This window comes from Heterodontus francisci, chromosome 2, assembly GCF_036365525.1.
Source record: "Heterodontus francisci isolate sHetFra1 chromosome 2, sHetFra1.hap1, whole genome shotgun sequence".
In the NCBI taxonomy this organism is placed as follows: domain Eukaryota; kingdom Metazoa; phylum Chordata; class Chondrichthyes; order Heterodontiformes; family Heterodontidae; genus Heterodontus; species Heterodontus francisci.
In genome coordinates, this window is record NC_090372.1 from 143,019,336 (window position 1) to 143,036,668 (window position 17,333).

The 17,333-nt window shown below is 42.6% G+C and overlaps 1 protein-coding gene across 9 annotated transcripts in view; it reads left to right on the forward strand.

Moving 5' to 3' along the window:
• tpk1 (thiamin pyrophosphokinase 1) overlaps positions 1-17,333 on the forward strand; it is a 439,182-nt gene that overhangs the window by 230,740 nt on the left and 191,109 nt on the right. For 6 of the 9 annotated variants that reach the window (XM_068011462.1, XM_068011453.1, XM_068011470.1 and 3 more), the window contains one exon: positions 5,312-5,407. The exons of 1 other annotated variant lie outside the window; for it this stretch is intronic. In XM_068011462.1, the coding sequence (XP_067867563.1) occupies positions 5,312-5,407 (96 nt within the window). The remainder of the gene's footprint in view (positions 1-5,311; positions 5,408-17,333) is intronic. 2 more of the 9 variants (XM_068011480.1, XM_068011528.1) reach the window with 1 other exon arrangement.

Here is a 17,333-nt window from a genome sequence, read left to right on the forward strand (position 1 = left end):
TCGGTCAGTAGTGATGCTACCAAGCCACTCTTGGTGATGGACATTGAAGTCCCCCCCCTGAGTACATTCTGTGCCCTTGCCACCCTCAGTGCTTCCGCAAGTGCTGTTCAACTTGGAGGAGTACTGACTCATCAGCTGAGGGAGGGCGTTACGTGGTAATCAGCAGGAGGTTTCCTTGTCTATGTTTGACCTGGTGCCATGAGACTTCATGGGGTCCAGAGTCGATGTTGAGGATTCACAGGGCAACTCCCTCCCTACTGTATACCACTGTGCCGCCACCTCTGCTGGGTCTGTTCTGCCGGTGGGACAGGATATACCCGGGGATGGTGATGGCAGTGTCTGGGACACTGTCTGTCAGTTATAATTCCGTGAGTATGACTATGTCAGGCTGTTGCTTGACTAATCTGTGGGACAGCTCTCCCAACTTTGGCACAAGCCCCCAGATGTTAGTGAGGAGGACTTTGCAGGTCAACAGGGCTGGGTTTGTCGTTGTCGTTTCCGGTGCCGAGGTCAATGCCGGGTGGTCCGTCCGGTTTCATTCCTTTTTATTGGCTTCGTAGCGGTTAGATACAACTGAGTGGTTTGCTAGGCCATTTCAGAGTGCATGTGAGAGTCAACCACATTTCTGTGGGTCTGGAGTCTCATATAGGCCAGACCGGGTAAGGACAGCAGATTTCATTCCCTAAAGGACATTAGTGAGCCAGATGGGTTTTTACAACAATCGACCATGGCCATCATTAGACTAGCATTAAATTCCAGATTTATTAATTGAATTCAAATTCCACCTTCTGCTGTGGTGGGATTTGAACCCATGTCCCCGGAGCAATACCCTGGGTCTCTGGGTTACTCGTCCAGTGACAATACCACTATGCCACCGCCTCCCCTCTAAATTGCATCATATGCCATAGAAATTTGTATTTTTCCCATTAGTGACTTGAGACTCGAATGCTCAACTGCTTTAGAAAAAGTATAAATTATTTTTTGAAGGCATGGTGCAATTACTTTTGAAGTGGAAAGATTCATAGATCCCAATAAAGACTTGTATACAGTGGTAATTATCTTCTCAGTGTGATGAAACAAGAAAAATTAGGATTCAGACAATGGAGCACATTTTTATCATTGAGTTTGCAAGTTATAAGCATTTCAGAGACCTGTTGCTTACAGTTACTAAGTTGCTGCATGTTGTAATTTTTGATTTTTTTTCAACTGATTTGTTATATTTGTACTTAAGTATAGTGGCTTCAGTGCAGATCAAACCATTGGTCTGTGGACCAACAACTGCCTCTGGAAGGAACATGGGAATCTATAGAGAGAACAAGATCTGAGTCAATGCATTAGTCAACAATAGTTTTTTTTATTCTTTCATGGGATGTGGCATCGCTGGCAAGCTTTGTTGGCCATTTCAGAGGACAGTTAATTCAATCATGTTGCTGTTGGTCTGGAGTCATACGTAGGCCAGACCAGGTAAAGACGGCAGATTACCTTCCCTAAAGGGGATTAGTGAATCAGATGGGTTTTTATGACATTTGGTAATTTTGTGGCACCATTCCTGAGACTCGCTTTCAATTCCAGATTTTTATTAATTGAATTTAAATTCCACCAGCTGTCATTGTGGGATTTGAACCTGTGTCCCCAGAGCATTAACCTGGGCCTTTGGATTATTCAGTAATATTAACACTGCACCACCATCTCCCCATAGTGTCTGATCCAATAGGATCAGAAATATTTCTAATCAGAGTTTTTAGGTTCCCACTTTGTTTTATCCCTTGTTTATTTATTTTACTAATGAATGATCCACAAAATATTTGTGAGTTGAGGAGATCAGGCTCAGTGTTCATTGGGACCAGGTTTGATTGAGGCTGGTCTGGGTGGAAGATGGAGATTAATGCTTTGGGTGAAGGTAGTTTCTGGTATGAGACCTGATGTATGAGGGTACTGGGACTGGATGTTCGCGAGGTGGGGTGATGTAGACAGGATGGAAAAATATCATTGCTGAGTCTGGCGGAAGAGACGCTCACAGCTGCCTGGTTGAGATTTTAACCTGCTTAACCAAATATTCAGTAAGGACATCTTCCCAAAGCGGGTCAGGATTATTTTTTGTCCATGAGTTTTGGGTCCCAATGATGTCATCAGATCTGACTGCACTTTTAACTTGGCAGCCTGCATGAAAATCTGGTGGGGAAGCAGAAGAAGCCAAAAAGCTAAGTTTTGTTCACGTTTTATAACTTTCCTTTTGGGGCTAAGTACTTCTCCGGGCCACAAGAAAGGCTTAGGCTTCTCTTGTCCTGGACTCTACCAACACCATCCCCCACCCCCAACCTTCCTGATCAGAGGACACCCATGGGAGGCCTCGGGAACTGATCCCACTATTTATCTGCTCTTATTGGGCGGCCCCAGGCTGCTTGATGTTCCGCTGCAACGCAAAACAGAAGGGATGCCAGCCAGCACGATTTAAGCAAGCCATGGCAGTTAAAATACCTTGGACTTCATTTCTCGAGCAATGGGTGAGTTTCTAACACCCTTGCCAATCCACCCAAAATTGACCCAGATTTCAACTCGGCCCATATCTTATTGTTTTGTAATTTATATTTGGAAAAGTTGAGGCAGAGAATGCTTTTCTCACTCCACCTCCCTGACCTTCCTTCTCTAGGTCTTCCTGTGAAATAGGACTTTATGCAAGTAAGACAGATCAACTGTTAGGCTTCTGCCAGTTTTGCTGGATAACCTGTTAGTAGCAGGTGATGAAGGCTGCCTATGGGATAATCTAAATGCAATTGATTGATTGTGGGAAAACATCTGGGCTTGCCTGGTCCTGCTACTGACCTGCCTGAAAGGTAATTTCCCATTTATTAAATAAAAACAGAAAGTGCTGGAAATAGGTCAGGCAGCATCTGTGCACAGAGAAGCAGAGTTAACGTTTCAGGTCTGTGACCTTTCATCAGAACTGGAAAAGGTTAGAGAAGAGTTAAGTTTTAAGCAAGTGAAGGAGGTTGGGAGTGGTTGGTGAGGAAGAGAACAAAAGGTGAGATATGTGATAAGGCAGAACACAGCAGAGATTAAATAACAAAGCTGTCCTGGGACAAAGGCAAAGAGCGTGTTTTGAAAGACAAAGCATTAGTCCAGAGAGAGTGTTAACAGCAGAATAATGAGCAGCTCTGTCTACATGAAAAAAAGGCACATGGTTTAAAAATAAAGGCCAGTAATGATTTGAAATTATTGAACTCAATGTTCAGTCTGCAAGGCTGTAGAGTGCCTGATTGAAAGATCAGGTGCTGCTCCTCGAGCTTGCGTTGATGTTCACTGGAACACTGGAGCAGGCCAAGGACAGAAATATGTACATGAGAGCCAGGGTGGTGGGAGTGGTGTTGAAATGGCAAACGCCCATGCTTCGGACTGAGCAGAGGTGTTCTGCAATGCGGTCACCCAATCTGCATTTGGTCTCTCCAATGTAGAGACTACATTGTGAGCAGCAAATGCAGTATACTAAACGGAAGGAAATACAAGTAAATTACTGCTTCACCTTGTTCTTGTTTTTACATTGAACAACTTCTTCAACTCCACTTGCTTACTTCAAATAAAAGGTGTTGCTATAGATACCCGCATGTGTCCTGGTTATGCCTGTCTTTTTGTGGGATATGTCAAAAATTCCTTGTTCCAGTCCTACACAGGCCCTCTCCCTCGCCTATTTTTTCGGTACGTTGATGACTGTATCGGTGCCGCTTCCTGCTCTTTCCCAAACTGGAAAACTTCTTCAACTTTGGTTCCAATTTCCACCCTTTTCTCATCTTTACATGGTCTATTTCCAACATTTCCCTTCCCTTCCCTTCCTCAACCTCTCTGTCTCCATCTCTGGGGATAGGCTGTCTACTAATATTCATTGTAAGCCCACTGACTCCCACGGCTACCTTGACTACACTTCCTCACACCCTGTTTCCTGTAAGGACTCCATTCCATTCTCCCAGTTTCTCCATCTCTGGCGCATCCGTTCTGATGATGCAACCTTCCACAACAGCGCTTCTGACATACCTTCCGTTTCCCTCAACTGAGGATTCGCCCCCCTCCCCCACCCCGCCACTGCTGTTGACAGGGCCCTCAACTGTGCCTGACCTATTTCCCACACTTCTGCCCTCACCCTTTCTCCTCCCCCCTTGTCCTCACTTTCCACCCCACCAGCCTCCATATCCAAAGGATCATCCTCCGTCATTTCTGCTACCTCCAGCATGATGCCACCATCAAACACATCTTCCCTTACCCTCCTCTGTCAGCATTCCGAAGGGATCGTTCCCTCCGCGACAGCCTGGTCCACTCCTCCATCATCCCCGACACCTTGTCCCCTTCCCACGGCACCTTCCCATTGCAATCGCAGGAGGTGCAATACCTGCTCTTTTCTCAGCTCACCATTCAAGGCTCCAAATACTCATTCCAGGTGAAGCAGCAATTTACTTATACTTTCAATTTAGTGTTCTGTATTTGCTACTCACGATGTGGTCTCCTCTACATTGGGGAGACCAAATGCAGATTGGGTGACCACTTTGCAGAACACCTTCCCTCAGTCCGAAAGCTGATCCTGAGTTTCCAGTCGCTTGCCATTTCAATACCTCCTCACCCCCCCACCCCGGCTCTCATGCACATATTTCTGTCCTTGGCCTGTTCCAGTGAACATCAACCAAGCTTGAGGAGCAGCACTTGATCTTTTGATCAGGCACTCTACAGCCTTGCGGATTGAACATTGAGTTCAATAACTTCAGAGCATGAATGGCCTTTTAAAAATATTTTTGTATTTTTAATTTAATTTTAATTTTTAACCATGTGCCTGTTTTTCATGTAGTCAGAGCTGCTCATTATTCTGCTATTAACAATCTCTCTGGATGAATCCTTTGTCTTTCACCACAAGCATTAGCACAGTCTTTGCCTTTGTCCCAGGACAGCTTTGTTATTTAATCTCTCTGGCCCTCTGCCCGATCACAAATCTTCCCTTTTGCTCTCTTCCCCACCAACTGCGCCACCCCCCTTCACTTGCATAAAACCTAACTCTTTTCTCACCTTTGCGAGTCCTGATGAAAGGTCACAGACCTGAAACGTTAACTCTGCTTCTGTCCTCAGATGCTGCCTGACCTGCTGAGTATTGCCAGCACTTCCTGCTTTTTTTTTCAGATTTCCAGCATCTGCAGTATTTTGCTTTTATTTGCCATTTGCCTTGGATGCTACTACCCATGGAAGAGTTTATTATTGTAGTTAATTGTGGAGGTGAAATATATAGGATATTAATCTATTTCTCTGTCTCCAATAATCTCTCCATTTATTTTTCTAGCAGTGTGAAATCATTGATACACTGGATCAAGACCTCACTGACTTCACAAAGTGCTTACAGATACTACTTCAGAAAGTAAAGGAACAAGGGCTAGAGGTATTATGCGGACTTGCAATGTTTAGAGTTGCTTCAAATAACTCTGGACCAGATAGGTTTTCAAAATTGTTTTTAAACCAAACATTCAAGCTCACTATAAAAATAAAATTTGAAATATTCATTGACTTAAAATATTCTGACCTGCGTCTAACCTGTGCCATTACGTTTTACTTCAAATAAGTTATAACTTTCTTCCCTTTGTAGAGTGAAGCTTTTTTTTATCAATGGCTGAATGTCCCAATTTGTTGCAGTTGGTGAATTGTGTGCAGTTTTTCCCAGTCCATTTTAGGACAAATGTAAAAGTAATAGTAAAGGTGCAATGTAGATTCATTGGGATGTTACCAGCTATGAGAGGTTGCAGTTATGAAGAAAAATGAGGACTTTCTTCACTAGGGCTGAAGTGAAGTGGTGACCTGTCGAGGTCCTCAAGATTATAATAACGTATGAAGGGATACATTTTGATAGGAAGAACAATGGGGAGGCAATATAAAATAAAGCATACAATTCAAAAGGTGGTGCAGAAACTTTTGCTAATCATAGTGAAGGTTTTAGTCCTTTGTCCCAAAACCTTCTGAAAGTAACACTGTCAACTCAAAACCAAATTGTGCACTGTACGGATTATATTTTGTACATTTCCACGCACAAGCTCAAATTACTAAATTCCTATGTGCTCTATTTTGTTTAAAACCATCTGATGTAACCTTGCTATTTTATATGGGTTAATGACTACAGTAAAAATATGCGCAAGGAATTTAGTATGAGTATGTTAAGCACTTGTACAGGAACAGCACAGGTCATAAAAGCATAGTGGGGTAGGTTTTTAACTTGCCACCCAGGTGTAGAACTTGCACTGTGAATCGGTCACTTATTATAAAAACTGCCTGATGTTCAGTTTCCTTGAAGTTGTTTTAAAAGGAAGACAGAAAAGTGTAGAAGATAGAATCCTACCAGTGGAAGCTAGAAATTTAATGTATAAGTACCACCGAGCTTTTTTATGTCCTTTGTAAAAATGGCAGCTTACATAAGCCTTGCTGCATGGGAATGGACAAGTTGATTATTTTTCGGCACACCCTGGAACTAAACAGCCGCATGAATATCTAGTTAGGAGCAAGAAACTGTGTCTAATGATGGGTGAGGGGGAGAAGTGTACAAGTTGAGAACATCATTGAAAAGTACCTCATACTTAACATCAGTTACAAACAGATGCCATTATGTAAAGTTTTAAAATGTGAAGGCTTTAACAACTAAAACAATTTTGAAAAAAGCCTAAGGAATGGAACAATAAAATAAGCATGAATGAACAAGAAAAAAAGAGATGAATATGTAAAGGAAAAAACAGAGAAGGGAAGTAATGGGTTAAAACAAGGAAAATGAAACTGAACAAATTGCAAAATGATTTTTTTTTGCCAAGGTGGAACCTTTTGCCATCCAGCGTCCACAAGGGCTGTTCTCCGACAACAATTGGTCTCAAACCTTTTTGGATGAAGGGTCCCTTTTCAAATGGAGTATTAATCACAGACCCATCTAAATTATAGTACTGTATAATTCTCATTATATGAAAGTATTGCATGTGAAGAGTGTTTCAATAATGCTTTAAATAAAACAGGTATTTGATGGGTGCGCCTACATCTCCCTGCAGTGTCTATCCTTGCATGCTCCCCTCCTAGGTGAGACAGCTAGCTCACTCTGTGCTGCAGATGTGGTGGCCACACTCCACTCCTGCTTCCCAGCTCTCATTTCACATTATTTCACAGACTTATTGGAAAGTCTGCAGACCCCACTGTTGTATAATACTTGCATCTCAGATTATCGTCCCCCAAATACATTAGTGATATTTTGATATTCCACTTGTACTCCTGTTTGTGCCTTTGACAAGGCAGATTGCCAGTGTGTTTTTGTTCTTGGGATGTGCATAGTACTGTTGAGGTTGCTTTTATTGCGAGTTTCTTGCCCTGTGAAGGTCTTCTCCTTAAATCTCGATTTAGTGCTGAATTATAGACATTGTCGTAGAATGGACCGTGCCTCATTCGGAACTGAACAAAGATTGCCTAAGTTAATTTCACACAGCCCTCTTCCAGTTCTGAGAGAAACTAATACCAATAGCAGTGTCTGAAGCCATGTCACAAAGAAAAAAGAAGAGGATCCTCGTGGCAAGTGATGTTTCAGACTTTGGATACCAACTCCCTTCCGAAGCACTGTTTTGAATGTACTGTATCGAAAGATAACCTTGATAATATTTTTCGCTTACACACAATACCCACTACCATTAGTAGGAATACAATATTTTACATTCAGGAGAAGCTGCAGAACCCTTTCTAAAGATTTGCATATTTTTATTGTAATGCAGAAATTGAGCAAAATAAAGTGTGCCAGTTTCTTCTGCTATAAAATCTTGGAATGCTAGATGCTAAGATAGTAAATAAAGCTTAACTTAATTTCAAGGAGATAAGCAGTTCTATATTAAATGAGAGCTATATTACCAGGATTTAGATAATCGTCATTAGTTGTTTATGGGGATTGTTGGAAGCTGCCTGAGTACATTACTGGTTTAAAAAAAATTAAATTGTAAAAGTTTCATAAACATTTCAAAAGATCAAAACTCTTCAGAGGAAGCACTTTTTTATATAAACTTTCAACTTGTTGCAGTATTAAGTTAAACTTCAAGAATTGATTCTTTATGGACACTTAATTTGCTAGATGCTGCTTTCATGAAAGTATCCATAAGGGTGCAGAGAGAAATTTACTTCGGAGCTTTGGTGAAAACCTGGTTTCTTTCAAGCTATTGAAGTGACAAATTAATAGTCACAAAAAGGTGGTTAGATAATGTCCAAACATAAAGTTCCCGTGTGATCAAAACTGACTTTTTTTTTACATTTTTTATATGCGTTCATTGGATGTGGGTATCACTGGAAAGGCCAGCATTTATTGCCCATCGCTAATTACCCTTGAGAAGTTGGTGAGTTGCCTTCTGAACCCCTGCTGTCCGTGAAGTGTAATTACACCCTGAGTGCTGTTAGGTCAGGACTTCCAGGATTTTGACCCAGTGGTGAAAGAATGGTGACATATTTCCAAGTCATGGTGTTCCCATGCATCTGCTGCCCTGTCGTTCCACATGATCGAGGTTATGAATATGGAAGGTGCTGTTGAACAAGTCTGGGAGAATTGCTGCGGTGCACCTTGTATATGGTACACACTGTAGCCACGGTGCGCTGGTGGTGGATGGGTTGCCAATCAAGCAGGTAGCTTTGTCCTAGATGGTGCTGACCTCCTTGAGGTTGGTTGAGCTGCACTCATCCAGCCAAGTGGAGAGTATTCGAGCAAACTCCTTACGTGAGCTTTGTAGGTGGCAGACAGGCTTTGGGGAGTCGGGAGGTGAGTTACTTGCTGCAGAATATGCAGCCTCTGATTTGCTGTTTGCCACAGTATTTATGTGGCTGCTCAGTGAAATTTTTGGTCAGTGGTAACCCCCAGAATAGTGATGGGGGATTCAGCAGTGATAATGCAGTTGAATGTCAAGGGGAGGTGGTTAGACACGCTCTCATGTCGGAGATGGTCATTGCCTGGCATTTGTGTGATGTGAATGTCACTTGCCACTTATCAGCCTGAATGTTGTCCAGGCCATGCTGCATCCGGGCATGAACTGCTTCATTATCTGAGGAGTTGTGAATGGAATGGAACACTGGAATCATCAGCAAACATCCCCACTTCTGACCTTATGATGCAGGGAGGGTCAGTGATGAAGCAGCTGAAAATTGTTTTGCCTAGGACACTACCCTGAGGAACCCCTGTAGCAATATCCTGAGCTAAGATGATTGGCCTCCAACAACCACAGCCATCTTCCTTTGTGCTAGGTATAACTCCAACCAGTGGAGACTTTTTCCCTGATTCCCATTGACTTCAATTTTTGTAGGGCTCCTTGATGCCACACTCGGTCAATTGCTGTTTTGATGTCACAGGCAGTCACTTTCATCTCACCTCTGGAATTCAGCTTTATTGTCCATGTTTAGACCAAAGATATAATGAATTCTGGAGCCGAGTGGTCCTGGAGGAATCTGAACTGAGCTTTGGTGAGTAAGTGCTGCTTGATAGCAGTGTGGACACCATCTTCCCTCACTTTACTGATGCTTGAGAGTAGACTGATGGGTTGCCAATTGGCTGGATTGCATTTGCCCTGCTTTTTGTGGGTAGGACATACGTGGACAATTTTCCACATTATCAGGTCGATACCAGTCTTGTAGCTGTACTGGAACAGCTTGGCTAGAGGTGCAGCTAGTTTTTGAACGCAAGTCTTCAACACCACAGCTGGGATTTTGGCAGGCATTCTCTTTGCTATACCCAGTATGTTCACTCATTTGTTGATATCACATGGAGTGAATTGAATTGGTTGAAGACTGGCTTTTGTGATGGTGGATATCTCAGGAAAAGGCCAAGATGGAGCACTTGGCATTTCTGGCTGAACATTTGAACTGTAAAGGAGTCAAGGTTATGGGGAATTAGCACAGAAGTGGAGTTCAGGCCAAGATCAGACCAGCCATGATCACCTTGAATGGCGGAGTTGGCTTGAGGGGTCATATGGCCTACTTCTGCTCCTATTTCTTATGTTCTTAAGTTAAGCTGGTTGCAGATGCTTCAGCCTTGTCTTCTGCATTCGCGCTCTGGACTCCGTACTCATTGAGGATTGGGATGTTCATGGCTCCTCTTCCTCCCATTAGTTGTTTACTTGTCCACCACCATTCATGACTGGATTCAGCAGGGCTGCAGAGTTTTGATCTGATCCATTGGTTGTGGGACTGCTTAGGTCTGTCTATAACATGTGCTGCTTCCACTGTTTAGCATGCATGTGGTCCTGTGTTGTAGCTTCACCAGGTTGACATCTCATTTCTAGGTACATAATGTGCTGTACCTTGCATGCTCTTCTACACTTTTGAGCCAAGGTTGCTCCCCTGGCTTGATGGTAATGGTGGGATGAGGGATGTGCTGGGCTATGAGGTTACAGGTTGTGGTGGAATACCGTTCTGCTGCTGCTGCTGTTGATGGACTCCAGCACCTCATTGATGCCCAGTTTTGAACTGCTAGATCTGTTCTGCATCTATTCCATTTAGCACAGCAATAGTGCCGCACAACATGATAGAAAGAGTCCTCAGTGTGAAGATGAGGCTGTCTCCACAAGGACTGTGTGGTGGTCACTTCTACCAATACTGTCATGGATAAATGCATCTGTGACAGGTAGATTCATGAGGACGAGGTCAAGTAGGTTTTTTCCCTCCTGTTGGTTTTCTCTCCACCTGCTGCAGGCCCTGTCTGGCAGATATGTCCTTCAGGACTCAGCCAGCTTGGTCAGTTGTAGTGCTACTGAGCCAATCTTGGTGATGGACACTTTAGACACCCAGAGGACATTCTGTGCCCTTGCTATCCCTAGTTCCTCTTCTAGGTGATGTTTAACATGGAGGTGTACTGATTCATCAGCTGAGGGAGTGTGGTAGCTAATAGTCAGCAAAAGATTTCCTTGCCCATGTTTGTCCACTCCCTCCTGACTCTATACCACTGTTCGGCCGCCTCTGAAGGGTCTGTCCTGCCTTTGGGACAGGGCATAACCAGGGATGCTAATAGAAGAGTCTGGGACATTGGATGAATGGTATGATTCTGTGAATATGACTGCGTCAGCTGCTTGATTGTTCTGTGGGTCAGCTCTCACTATTTCCCCAGGTGTTATTGAGGAGGGCTTTACAGGATTGACTGGCCAGGGTGTGTCTCTATTGTGTCTGACCTTGGTCAATGTCGGGTGGGCTGGCTGGTTTTATTCTTAGACTTTTTCATAGTGGTTTGATACAGACAAATGATTTGCTGGGCCTTTCAGAAGGCAGTTAAGAGTCAGCCATATTTCTGTGGGTGTGAAGTAACATTTAGGCCAGACCAGGTAAGGATAGCAGATTTCCTTCCCGAAAGGGCATTCGTGAATCGGATGGCGTTTTACAACAGTCTGGTAATTTCATGGTCACCATTACTGTACCAGCTTTTTATTACAGATTTATTTAATAAGCATTGAATTTAAATTTTCCAGTCACCATGGTGCGATTTAAACTTGTGTCTAAATCATTAGTCCAGGCCTCTGGATTAAAAGTCCACTTTCATATGTACTATGCTGCCATACGCACAATTACAATAGATTTGATCCCCCATTAGACAGTAATAGGATTCCTTCAGTGTAGGAGGTTTAGTGACTGTTTAAAAGCATGAACAAATAATTACTACTATGCTTATGAAATTCTGTAACTAAATAAATTGATTTTCATTATTTCCCTTGGTGACAGTGACTATTTATGGAAAAGAGAAGTAGGTGCATGCAAAGCAGTATTTTTTGTAGTGTAGTTAAGCCAACTGAATGTTAAAGTAATCAACTCCAGTATTAGGGCCAATCAAGGATAGTAGTGGGAAGTTGTGTGTGGAATCAGAGGAGATAGGGGAAGTGTTAAATGAATATTTTGCGTCAGTATTTACAGTAGAGAAAGAAAATGTTGTTGAGAATACTGAGATTCAGGCGACTAGGCTAGATGGGATTGAGGTTCACAAGGAGGAGGTGTTCTCACTTTTGGAAAGTGTGAAAATAGATAAGTCCCCTGGGCCAGATGGGATTTATCCTAGGATTCTCTGGGAAGCCAGGGAGGAGATTGCAGAGCCTTTGTCCTTGATCTTTATGTCGTCATTGTCGACAGGAATAGTGCCGGAAGACTGGAGGATAGCAAATGTCCCCTTGTTCAAGAAGGGGAGTAGAGACAGCCCTGGTAATTATAGACCTGTGAGCCTTACTTCAGTTGTGGGTAAAATGTTGGAAAAGGTTAGAAGAGATAGGATTTATAATCATTTTGAAAAGAATAAGTTCATTAGTGATAGTCAGCACGGTGTTGTGAAGGGTAGGTCATGCCTCACAAACCTTATTGAGTATTTCGAGAAGGTGACCAAACAGGTGGATGAGGGTAAAGCAGTGGATGTGGTGTATATGGATTTCAGTAAGGCGTTTGATAAGGTTCCCCACGGTAGGCTATTGCAGAAAATACGGAAGTATGGGGTTGAAGGTGATTTAGAGCTTTGGATCAGAAATTGGCTAGCTGAAAGAAGACAGAGGGTGGTGGTTGATGGCAAATGTTCATCCTGGAGTTTAGTTACTAGTGGTGTACCGCAAGGATCTGTTTTGGGGCCACTGCTGTTTGTCATTTTTATAAATGACCTGGAAGAGGGTGTAGAAGGGTGGGTTAGTAAATTTGCGGATGACACTAAGGTCGGTGGAGTTGTGGATAGTGCCGAAGGATGTTGTAGGGTACAGAGGGACATAGATAGGCTGCAGAGCTGGGCTGAGAGATGGCAAATGGAGTTTAATGCAGAAAAGTGTGAGGTGATTCACTTTGGAAGGAGTAACAGGAATGCAGAGTACTGGGCTAATGGGAAGATTCTTGGTAGTGTAGATGAACAGAGAGATCTTGGTGTCCAGGTGCATAAATCCCTGAAGGTTGCTACCCAGGTTAATAGGGCTGTTAAGAACGCATATGGTGTGTTAGCTTTTATTAGTAGGGGGATCGAGTTTCGGAGCCACGAGGTCATGCTGCAGCTGTACAAAACTCTGGTGAGACCGCACCTGGAGTATTGCGTGCAGTTCTGGTCACCGCATTATAGGAAGGATGTGGAAGCTATGGAAAGGGTGCAGAGGAGATTTACTAGGATGTTGCCTGGTATGGAGGGAAGGTCTTACGAGGAAAGGCTGAGGGACTTGAGGTTGTTTTCGTTAGAGAGAAGGAGGAGGAGAGGTGACTTAATAGAGACATATAAGATAATCAGAGGGTTAGATAGGGTGGATAGTGAGCGTCTTTTTCCTCGGATGGTGATGGCAAACACGAGGGGACATAGCTTCAAGTTGAGGGGTGATAGATATAGGACAGATGTGAGAGGTAGTTTCTTTACTCAGAGAGTAGTAAGGGCGTGGAACGCCCTGCCTGCAGCAGTAGTAGATTCACCAACTTTAAGGGCATTTAAGTGGTCATTGGATAGACATATGGATGAAAATGGAATAGTGTAGGTCAGATGGTTTCACAGGTCGGCACACCATCGAGGGCCGAAGGGCCTGTACTGCGCTGTAATGTTTTAATTCTAATTCTAAATGTCATTTAAGTGCTGCCCTTACCTGTCAAAATGCATTAGTATGGTGTTATGAAAGTGCTTTTTTAATATATTTTGGAGGACTCGTATTTTAGAATTATGGACATTGGTTCATTTGGAAAGCTGAAAAGATTCCATGGATGTGTTTTTTTTTGCAAGGATCACTGGGAGTTCTTGTTTGAAAACAAACCTTTTTACTGGATGTCACAGGCCATAAGCTCAATAAACAACAGACACCTTGGCTTGGGGAGATGTTTACAGAGAAGTGACATGTCAAGATTTATGATGGTCAGGATGTTTTGCTTTTGGGATATTGTTTTGGTTCAGTTAGGGTGTGGACTGTTTTGGAGGCAGTTGGGTTTGTAGCCTGTTGAAAGAAACACCCAGCTCCTCTTTCTCCACTTCTTTGAAAAAGCCCTGTGAATCCAGTGTGAGAGAGCTAAGACCCCTGATGCCACATTTCCCCTGAGAAGCTCCTGGAAAGCCTGCCAAATTAATTCTCGACACTGCCTAAAAATAACTGCTCCAGAAAAGATCTCCGTGACCGGTCTACATGTATTTGGATGCCAGATTGTATGCTATTTTTGGGACACAATATATCTCATAATTTTTCTTCAAGAATTAACAAGTATTTAGCCAAAATATTCTTTTTTTGTCTTTTTTTGTAAAAGACCTCTACAGAGAATGTTTTTTTCTTTAACCTGTGTGTGTGTGTTGGATATTAAAAGGGAATGTTCATATTTCATTCTGTGTTATTGCTTTGCTTCCTACTGGATAAGTCCTGTTTTATAATAAACTGTTAATTTTCTTGTTTATTAAAGAAACCTGGTTGGTGTATTTTATTCTGGGATTAAGAGTAGAGTATATGATTGACCATATCAATAACTGAGTAAACATTTTTAAAATGTTGTGATCTGTGGAGAAGTGGAACTGGAAAAGACAGTGCACTTCTCTCACCTTAGTCATAACAATGGGCATGAATGTAAGGAAAGCTGGTACAATGAGTTCTATTTAAGGGAATAAAAATGGAAAATACAATTGTTACAACTGACTGCAATGTTTTTCACGAAGGGAATTGGACATTTCTGGTTAGTGGATTCAGAGAAACTAATCAGCATTCTGACAATGAGAAAACACCATGAGATCTGGCTTCAAGTGTGCAGAATTTGAGAGATGTTTATGGTTTGAGAGCTGGGAACCTTGCACTCTAGGGCTGGGAATAGGAATGCAGAGCATGTAGCCATGGCAACCCAGATGCTTTCCTTTAGCAGTAACTGGGCCTAAAAAAATTCACTCTTTTAATAGGAAGTCAGATAAAAATATAATGTGGTAAAATGTGGACTTGTCCACTCTAGCAGGAAGAATAGCAAAGCCAGTATATTCTTGAAATGGAGAGATATTGCACAACTCAGCGGTATGGAGGGATGTGTGTGTTCTCATACATTATAGTTGTCAAACATATGGCCTGCGGGCCAAGATCCGGCCACCAAACGTTTCCATCCAGCCCGCAAATGTAAACTGTACCTGAGGCCGTTCCTCATCCTCACCGTGACTGGAGATGAGAAATTTCCCTTTGTCAGACCAACTTTTAAACTATTGTGCTGTCAGTTTCTCAGCTGCTGACATCGCGAACAGCGATTTCCCAACAGACTCGGGGTTTTCCGGCGGGTTCTAACTTTTTTTGAGTCTGTTGGGAACTGGCTGTTCTCGTATCAGCAGTTGTCAACTGTGAAACTGACAGCAATCTTTTTTAAAAGAACTGACCAACCACTACAACTGAGAGAGAGAGAGGGGGGGAAGGGGGAACAGAGAGAGAGAGAAAATGGGAACAAAGTGAGAGAGTGGGCAGAGAGATGGGGGGCAGAGAAAGAGGAGAGAGAGAGAGGGGGAATGGAGACGGGAGGGGTAGAGAAAGAGGAATAGGGGGAACGGAGAGACGGGGGGGATGGACAAAGAGCGGGGAACATTGGAGACACTGGGGGGGGAGTGGGAGACAGAGAGAGGTGGGGAGTGTAAGATGGAGAGGTGGGGGGGGGGAGTGGGAGACAGAGAAGGGGGGATAGTGGGAGACAGAGAAGGGGGGATAGTGGGAGACAGAGAAGGGGGGAAAGTGGGAGACAGAGAAGAGGAGAATAGTGGGAGAAAGGGGGGTGGTGTAGGAGACTGAGAGGGTAAGGATGGCAGATTTCCTTCCCGAAAGGACATTAGTGAACCAGATGGGTTTTTGCAACAATTGACAATGGTTTCATGGTCATCATTAGATTAACTTTTTTTTAAATTTCAGATTTATTAATTGAATTCAAACTTTACCATCTGCCATGGTCGGATTTGAACCCATGTCCCCAGAGCATTGGCCTGGGTTCTGGATTACTAGTCCAGTGACATTACCACTATGCCACGTCTCCCCGTGCTGGGTGCTGATCAGTATGTCCACAACAAAACCAGCAGCTGAGGCCAATAATATCATGACCATTAGTGTGCTGCCTGACATCAGCTTATTCAGCGCTGATCAGGGTTAACTGACTTGACTGCTTGGTTCAGTACCACATAATGTGGTACATTTGCGTATTGACTCCTTGGGAAGCCTTTTTAAATTTGAGCACAAAAGATTCTATGCTTTAGCCCCTGAGGAGATGATTATTTTAGACAGGTGAATTATTTTAATCAAGTATGTAAGCCACATAACGGCTAAATGTAATCTTTCTGTGGATTCTGTCTTAATTTAACCCTTTGCTTCACATGATATTTCAGTAAAAAGAACAAGTTTTTTTTGTAAGTTAACATTGTAAAAGACAAGTATTTTGTAAATATAATAGTTTGACTGATCAATAATCTGCATAAATTAGGATAATGGTTAAAATTGAACTTTCATAGAGTAGCATTGTAGAATTTTACAGGAGTGCAGGAGCCCCTTACGCCAGTATCAGCTTTGAAAGATGTATCTACGTAGTCACATCTCCTTTATAAATTTTTACTTTTTAAAATCTTTATGCACTTTACTTTTAAAACCCTATGTTGGACTTTGCTTCCAGCACTGTTTCTGGTGGAGCAGTCCATGTCTTAGCAATCTCTGCATGATATTAAGACGGTCTCTGAACCTCTTCCTAAGTCCTTATGGTGGTGGTCTTAAATTTATGCCCTCTTAATTACTGACCCACCTGACCAGCGATTATGTTTTTACACAATTTGCGTTATCAAAGTTGCTCTCAGTTTTGAGCAACTCTGTCATATTTCTTCTTAATCTTCTCTTTGAAAACTAAAGCCTCCTGGTATCACCTTACTGGCTTTCTGCTGACCATCTCCATGGCTTTGACATCCTTACTAAAATAGGCCAACTTTCCTCAATGATAAGTGAATTTGTTTTCTGATTTTTCCCAAACTTAATTTCCCTCCCTCAAATTTTAAGCAGTTTTCAAGGGCCCAAAATACACCCCAGAAATTCCTGGAGATCTTTTGTTAAATTAACAAAAATGAAAATGCAAAGCCCTAATTATTCAACTTGAATAGGTTGCCTTACTTGGTTGTATTCCATGGTCACAGAAGCTCAATGATCATTGCGTCCCACTGCAATCTCACAAATCGATCTGTATTTATCTGCTCCTTCCTGGTCTGAGTCAATTATTCATCCATCTCTTGTTTAAAGGCATTAATTAGCATAGCATTAACTTTCGTTTTGGGATCTATTCTACTTAAGTACAAAACGGATTGGGGGAATTCCTTCCAATCTTACATGATCTTTGTTAATATTGTACTTTTTCTTTAGCTCTGCATTTACAGT